The 8,529-nt window shown below is 54.3% G+C and overlaps 1 protein-coding gene across 1 annotated transcript in view; it reads left to right on the top strand.

Annotated features, from left to right (window-relative positions):
- Positions 1 to 8,529, top strand: part of FUZ (fuzzy planar cell polarity protein) — a 28,660-nt gene that overhangs the window by 10,404 nt on the left and 9,727 nt on the right. Inside the window, exons 3-9 of the mRNA XM_015850959.2 lie at positions 2,481 to 2,549; positions 3,433 to 3,519; positions 4,145 to 4,351; positions 6,110 to 6,205; positions 7,757 to 7,845; positions 8,242 to 8,306; positions 8,399 to 8,494. Coding sequence (XP_015706445.1) covers positions 2,481 to 2,549; positions 3,433 to 3,519; positions 4,145 to 4,351; positions 6,110 to 6,205; positions 7,757 to 7,845; positions 8,242 to 8,306; positions 8,399 to 8,494 — 709 coding nt within the window. The remainder of the gene's footprint in view (positions 1 to 2,480; positions 2,550 to 3,432; positions 3,520 to 4,144; positions 4,352 to 6,109; positions 6,206 to 7,756; positions 7,846 to 8,241; positions 8,307 to 8,398; positions 8,495 to 8,529) is intronic.

Genomic DNA, 8,529 nt, shown 5'->3' with positions numbered 1-8,529 from the left:
TAGAACCCCATAGAGCCCCATAGACACCCCATAGAGCCCCATAGAGCCCCATAGAACCCCATAGAGCCCTATGAAACCCTATAAAACCCTATAGACCCCATAGAATCCCATAGAACCCCATAGAACCCCATAGTGCCCCATAGATCCCCATAGACCCCATAGAACCCCATAGAACCCCATAGACCCCATTGAACCCCATAGAACCCCATAGAACCCCATAGAGCCCCATAGAACCCCATAGAGCCCCATAGAGCCCCATTGATCCCCATAGAGCCCCATAGACCCCATAGAGCCCCATAGAGCCCCATAGATCCCCATAGAACCCCATAGAGCCCCATAGAGCCCCATAGAGCCCCATAGAGCCCCATAGAGCCCCATAGACCCCTGTAGGGCCCCATAGAACCCCATAGAGCCCTAAAGAACCCTATAGAGCCCCATAGAACCCCATAGAGCCCCATAGAGCCCCATAGAGCCCCATAGAACCCCATAGAGCCCCATAGAGCCCCATAGAACCCCATAGAACCCCATAGAGCCCCATAGAGCCCCATTGAACCCCACAGTGTCCCATAGGGACCCATAGATCCCCATAGAGCCCCATAGATCCCCATAGAGCCCCATTGAGCCCCACTGAACCCTATAGAAACCATAGAGCCCCATAGAGCTCCATAGGGTGCCATAGACACCCCATAGAGCCCCATAGACCCTATAGAACCCCATAGAGCCTCATAGAACCCCATAGAGCCCCATAGAACCCCATAGAACCCCATAGAGCCCCATAGAGCCCCACAGAACCCCATGGAGCCCCATAGAGCCCCATAGAACCCCATAGTGCCCCATAGAGCCCCATAGAGCCCCATTGAACCCCATAGAACCCCATTGAACCCCATAGAACCCCATAGAACCTCATAGAGCCCCATAGAACCCCATAGACCCCATAGAACCCCATAGAACCCCATTGAACCCCATAGAACCCTATAAAACCCTATAGACCCCATTGAACCCCATAGAGCCCCATAGAATCCCATAGAACCCCATAGTGCCCATAGAGCCCATAGATCCCATTAGACCCATAGAGCCCCATAGTAGCCCATAGAGCCCCATAGAACCCCATAGAGCCCCAATAGAATGCCATAGAAACCCCATCAGGCAGAACCCCATAGCAACCCCAAATAGAGCCCCATAGAGCCCCATTTGCACCCCATAGAACCCCATTGAACCCCATAGAACCCATAGAACCCCATAGACCCATCAGAACCCATAAGAACCCCATTGAACCGCCATAGAAACCCGATAAACCCTATAGACCCATTGAACCCCATAAGAGCCCCATAGAATCCCATAGTGCCCCATAGAGCCCATAAGATGCCCATAGACCCGCATAAGAGCCCCATAGTGCCGCCATAGAGCCCCATTAAGTCCGCCATTCAGACCCCATAGAGCCCCATAGAGCCCCATAGACTCCAATTGGAAGCCTATAGACACCCATAGTGCCCATAGAGCCCCATAGAGCCGCATAGAGCCCCATAGAACCCCATAGAACCCATTGAACCCCATAGAACCGCTATATAAAATCCTATAGAACCCCATTGAACCCCATAGAGCCCCATAGAATCCGCATATGAACCCCATAGTGCCCCATAGAGCCCCATAGATCCCCATAGACCATTAGAGCCCATAGTGGCCCATAAGAGCCCATAGATCCCTCATAAGATCCCCCATAGAGCCCATAGAGCCCCTATTAGAGCCCCATTGAACCCTATAGACACCGCCATATGCCCATAGAGGCCCATAGAGCCACGCCATAGAACCCATAGAGCCCCATAGAGCCCTCATAGCACCCCATAAGCCCCATAGAGCCCACAGAACCCATAGAACCTATAGACCCCCATACGAGCCACATAGGACGCCGGTGCACATAGAGCGCCATAGAGCCCATAGAGCCCCATAGAGCCCCATAGAAACCCATAGAACCCATTGAACCCCATATGACCGCATAGATCCATAGAACCCATTGAGCCAATAGACCCCATAGAACCCATCCCCGACCCATAGAGCCCAATAGACACCCATAGATCCATAAAACCCTACAGAACCCCATACGATACCCCATATGAGCACCATAGAACCCCATAGAACCCCATAGAGCCCATAGTAGCCCCATAAGAGCCATAGAGCCCCATAGAGCCCACACAGAACCCCATTAGAACCCCATAGCACCCATAGATCCCCATAGAACACTATAGACCGGCATAGAACCCCAAGAACCCCAAATATGAGGCCCCATAGAGCCCCATAGACCCATCAGAAGCCCCATAAGAGCCCCATATGAGCCCCATCGAATCCATAGAAGCCCATAGACCATCATAGAGCCCCATAGAGCCCCATAGAACCCCATAGAGCCCCATAGAGCCCCATAGAGCCCCATAGAACCCCATAGAGCCCCATAGAGCCCCATAGAACCCCATTGATCCCTATGGCAGGTGCTGGTGGTGGGAGCGGAGGAGCTGAGCCAACAACACGGACCAGAGAGACTGAAAAGGGAACTGAGGGTAATTAATTAACGGCTGCTAATTAGTTAATTAGGGGTTAATTAGGGGGTTAATTAGGGGGTTAATTAGCAGGGAGACATTAGGGGTAATTAGATATGGGGGTTATTAATTAATGGGGGTAATTAATGGGGGTAATTAATGGGGGGAGATGGGATAAGGTGGGTGGGATTGAATGGGGATAATTAGCATATGGTAATTTGCATATGGTAATTAGCATATGGTAATTAGCATGGGGTTAATTAGTGGGGAAACATTAGGGTTAATTAGTTGGGGGAGTAGTTAATGGGGGTAATTAATTAATGGGGGTAATTAATTGGGTAATTAATGGGCGAGATGGGTGGGAATGAAGGGGGTAATTAGCATATGGTAATTAGCATGGGGTTAATTAGTGGGCAGACATTAGGGGAAATTAGCTGAGGGGGTAATTAATTACTGGGGGTAATTAATGGGGTAATTAATGGGGTAATTAATGGGGGAGAACGGTGGGAATGAAGGGGGTAATTAGCATATGGTAATTAGCATATGCTAATTAGCACGGGTTTAATTAGTGGGCAGACAATAGGGGTAATTAGTTGGGGGTAGTTAATGGGGTAATTAATTAATGGGGGTAATTAATGGGGTTAGATGGGGTGAGTTGGGTGGGAATGAAGGGGTAATTAGCATATTCTAATTAACGAATGATAATTAGCATATGCTAATTAACAAATATAATTAGCGTATTCTAATTAGAACGGGGCTAATTACTGGGCAGACTAATAATTAATTAATTAGGTGGGTTATTAATGACGGGGGCAATTAATGGGGGTGGGCTGGGAATGAGGGGGTTAATTAGCATATGGTAATTAGCATATGGTAATGAGTCCGGGTTGTTAATGATTGACAGCGCTGCTTCCCGCTGCTGGACGCTCTGATTGGTGGAGACGTCACCTTGTCCCGCCCACTTCCGGCCACGCCCAGACCGGAAATGGAGGTTGGGGGGCGACCGGAAGTGGGGGGGTCCTGACCGGAAGTGGGATTGGGGTCACGACCGGAAGTGGGGGATCCGACCGGAAGTGGGGTGGGTCCCGACCGGAAGTGAGGGGGAGGGGCTTGAAGGGACCGGAAAAGGGGGGGATCTTAAAGGGACCGGAAATGGGAAGGAGGTCAGACCGGAAGTAGATAGGGACAGACCGGAAGTAGTTGAGGTCCGACCGGAAATGGAGGGGGGTTCAACCGGAAATAGGGGGGTGGGGGGGGTGTCCAACAGGAAATGATTGGGTGGACAAACCGGAAATGGGGGAGGCAAGTCGGACCGGAAGTTCTTTCCGACCGGAAGTGTGCTCAGACCGGAAGTGTGCGCCAACCGGAAGTGCATTCCGACCGGAAGTGCGCTCAGACCGGAAGTGCGCTCAGACCGGAAGTGCATTCAGACCGGAAGCGCTCTCAAACCGGAAGTGCGCTTTGACCGTGTGTTTGGGGGGGGGGGTCAAACCGGAAGTGCGCTTAGACCGGAAGTGCGGTCAGGCCGGAAATGCGCTCAGGCCGGAAGTGCGCTCAAACCGGAAGTGCGTTCCAACCGGAAGTGCCCCCTAACCGGAAGTGCCGTTCTATTTTAGGTCCTCCTGCAGTCTCTATGCTCCGCTGCTCGTTCCGGTCCCAGCTGCATCCGGGTCCTTGGGGTCGGGGGTCCCCCGTTGGTCTCCACACCCCAATGGCGGGCTCTGCCCCACACGGACGCCGCCATCTTGGTTTCTCTCCTCACTTCCGGTTCCGCTCACTCGGCCAAGGATCTGCCGGTTTTCTTGCCCACCGGAAGTCCCGCGGTGAGACCCGGAAGTGGAAGTCTAAGCCACGCCCCCCCCTTCCCTCCCACGTGACCCGGAAGTGGATCCGCTAAGCCACGCCCCCTTCCCCTCCCCACGTGACCCGGAAGTGGAGGCGTTTAGTGCCCCCCCCCCCCCCCCGCCCCATAAGTGATTCCTCCAGCCCCATAGAGCCCCATAAGTGCCCCATAGGGACCCATATATGCTCTCCCTGCCCCATAAGTGACGCCATAGGCCCCACAAGTGACCCCATAGGAACCTATTAGTGACCCCTGCCCCATAAGTGACCCATAGAGCCCCATAAGTGCCCTCCCTGCCCCATAAGTGGCCCCATAGAGCCCCATAAGTGATCTCCAGCCCCATAAGTGATCTCCAGCCCCATAAGTGATATCCAGCCCCATAAGTGATATCCAGCCCCATAAGTGGCCCCATAGACACCCATAAGTGCCCCCCAGCCCCATAACTGACCCCTCCCACCCCATAAGTGGCCCCATAGAGCCCCATAAGTGATCTCCAGCCCCATAAGTGACCCCATCCTGCCCCATAAGTGCCCCATAGAGCCCCATATGTGCCCCCCCTGCCCCATAAGTGGCCCCATAGGAACCTATACGTGCCCCCCTGCCCCATAAGTGGCCCCATAGAGCCCCATAAGTGATATCCAGCCCCATAAGTGCCCCATAGGAACCCATATGTGCCCCCCTGCCCCATAAGTAACCCCATAGGAACCCATAAGTGCCCCATAGAGCCCCATATGTGCCCCCCTGCCCCATAAGTGGCCCCATAGGAACCTATAAGTGACCCCTGCCCCATAAGTGGCCCCATAGGAGCCCATAAGTGCCCCATAGAGCCCCATAAGTGGTCACCTGCCCCATAAGCGACCCCATAAGTGCCTCCCTGCCCCATAAGTCACCCCATAGAGCCCCATAAGGGATCTCCAGCCCCATAAGTGGCCCCATAGGGCCCCATAAGTGCCCCATAGGAACCCATATGTGCCCCCCTGCCCCATAAGTGACCCCATAGGAACCTATTAGTGACCCCTGCCCCATAAGTGACCCATAGAGCCCCATAAGTGCCCTCCCTGCCCCATAAGTGACCCCTCCCACCCCATAAGTGGCCCCATAGAGCCCCATAAGTGATCTCCAGCCCCATAAGTGACTCCTCCCACCCCATAAGTGNGCCCCATAAGTGATCTCCAGCCCCATAAGTGACTCCTCCCACCCCATAAGTGGCCCCATAGAGCCCCATAAGTGATCTCCAGCCCCATAAGTGACCCCTCCCACCCCATAAGTGGCCCCATAGGAACCTATAAGTGCTCTCCCTGCCCCATAAGAGCCCTCCCTGCCCCATAAGTGCCCCTCCTGCCCCATAAGTGAGCCCATAATGACCCATAAGTCCCCCCCAGCCCCATAAGTGACCCCCCCCACCCCATAGAGCCCCATAAGTGACCCCATAGACACCCATAAGTGACTCCTACTGCCCCATAAGTGATCTCCAGCCCCATAAGTGGCCCCATAGGGCCCCATAAGTGCCCCTCTGCCCCATAAGTGACCCCTCCCACCCTTTAATTGGCCCCATATGTGATCTCCAGCCCCATAAGTGGCCCCATAGGAACCCATAAGTGCCCCATAGAGCCCTATAAGTGCCCCATAGAGCCCCATAAGCAATCTCCAGCCCCATAAGTGCCCTCCCCACCCCATAAGTGCCCCCTGCCCCATAAGTGCCCTCCCAGCCCCATAAGTGCCCCCCTGTGCCCCACAGGTTCCTCTCCGTCTGTTGCTGTTGCCATTACTTGGGGGGCTTTGGCTGCTGATGCTCTGCGGCCCCCAACCATCCCTACAGTGTGCAGCCACACAGGTGGGGGGCAATATATGGGGCTGGGGGGGTCAATATGGGTCTCTATGGGTCTCTATGGGTCTCTATGGGTCTCTATGGGTCACTATGGGTCCCTATGGGTCTCTATGGGGTCTCTATGCGTCTTTATGGGTCACTATGGGTCACTATGGGTCTCTATGGGTCTCTATGGGTCACTATGTGGTCTCTATAGGTGTCTATGGGGCACTATGGGGTCTCTATGGGTCACTATGGGTCACTATGGGTCTCTATGGGTCTCTATGGGTCACTATGGGTCACTATGGGTCACTATGGGTCTCTATGGGTCTCTATGGGTCTCTATGGGGTGTCTATGGGTCTCTATGGGGTGTCTATGGGTCTCTATGGGTCACTATGGGTCTCTATGGGTCTCTATGGGGTCTCTATGTGGTCTCTATAGGTGTCTATGGGGCACTATGGGGTCTCTATGGGTCACTATGGGTCTCTATGGGTCACTATGGGGTCTCTATGGGTCTCTATGGGTCACTATGTGGTCTCTATAGGTGTCTATGGGGCACTATGGGGTCTATATGGGTTCCTGTGGGTCTCTATGGGTCCCTATGGGTCTTTATGGGTCACTATGGGGTCTCTATGGGGCACTATGGGTCCCTATGGGTCTCTATGGGTCACTATGGGGCGCTATGGGGTCTCTATGGGGCGCTATGGGTCACTATGGGTCTCTGTGGGTCTTAATGAGTCACTATGGGGTCTCTATGGGTCCCTATGGGTCACTATGGGGTGTCTATGGGTCTCTGTGGGTCTCTATGGGTCCCTATGGGTCTCTATGGGTCTCTATGTGTCTCTATGGGTCCCTATGGGTCCCTATGGGGTCTCTATGTGTCTCTATGGGTCACTATGGGTCTCTATGGGTCACTATGGGGTCTCTATGGGTCCCTGTGGATCTCTATAGGTCTCTATGGGTCTCTATGGGTCTCTATGGGTCACTATGGGGTCTCTATGGGTCTCTATGGGTCTCTATGGGTCTCTATGGGTCTCTATGGGGTCTCTATGGGTCTCTATGGGGTCTCTATGGGTCTCTATGGGTCACTATGGGTCTCTGTGGGTCTTTATGAGTCACTATGGGGTCTCTATGGGTCCCTATGGGTCACTGTGGGGTCTCTATGGGTCTCTGTGGGTCTCTATGGGTCTCTATGAGTCTCTATGTGTCACTATGGGGTCTCTATGGGTCTCTATGGGGTCTCTATGGGGTCTCTATGGGTCACTATGGGTCACTATGGGTCTCTATGGGTCTCTATGGGGTCTCTATGGGTCACTATGGGGTCTCTATGGGTCTCTATGGGGTGTCTATGGGTCTTTATGGGTCACTATGGGGTCTCTATGGGTCTCTATGGGTCACTATGGGTCTCTATGGGTCTCTATGGGGTCTCTATGCGTCTCTATGGGGTCTCTATGGGTCACTATGGGTCTCTATGGGTCACTATGGGGTCTCTATTGTCAGTATATGGGGCGGGGGGGTGTTTATGGGGTCACTTATGGGTCCAGCCCCATAACATGTGCCCCCATTTCCCCCCCCAGCTCGTGCCCCACTTTTTAGGTCCCGCTGTGGATCAATTGAGGAGCTGGGCCAGACCCACAACTGCTCCACTGCCCCACAGCGTCATGGCGTGAGTGGGACCCATAAGTGTGGGGTGGGACCCATAGATAAGGGGTGGGACCCATAAGTGGGGCTGGGACCCATAAGTGTGGGGTGGGACCCATAAGTGTGGGGTGGGACCCATAAGTGNTGGGACCCATAAGTGTGGGGTGGGACCCATAAGTGTGGGGTGGGACCCATAAGTGTGGGGTGGGACCCCATAAGTGTGGGGCTGGGACCCATAAGTGTGGGGTGGGACCCATAAGTGTGGGGTGGGACCCATAAGTGCAGCTCCAGCCCCACAAGTGTGGGTCCTGCACCATAAATGTGGGTCCTGCCCCATAAGTGTGGGTCTCAGCCCCATAAGTGCAGCTCCAGCCCCATAGATATGGGTCCCAGCCCCATAAATGTGGGTCCTGCCCCACAGATATCTCCTCATCGACCGCCTTCACTGCACGACCCATAGCGGCCTGGGCCCGGGGGGGTCCAAAAGTGAGTCCCAACCCCCCTCCCCCCCCACATAACCTCTGCCCCACATCTCTGCCCCACATTGACCCCCCCCACCCCACATCTCTGCCCCATAGATTCAGCTCTGCCCCCTCGGCGCTATGGGGCGGCCCTATGGAGGATGAAGGAGCTGCTGGTGGAGCGGTATTGCCCCGAAGGAGGGGGGGGTGAAGGTATGGGGTGAACTTATGGGGCACTTATGGGGCTG

Source organism: Coturnix japonica, unplaced genomic scaffold, assembly GCF_001577835.2.
Source record: "Coturnix japonica isolate 7356 unplaced genomic scaffold, Coturnix japonica 2.1 chrUnrandom606, whole genome shotgun sequence".
Classification (NCBI taxonomy): Eukaryota; Metazoa; Chordata; class Aves; order Galliformes; family Phasianidae; genus Coturnix; species Coturnix japonica.
This window is presented reverse-complemented; position numbering and strand designations above follow the sequence as displayed.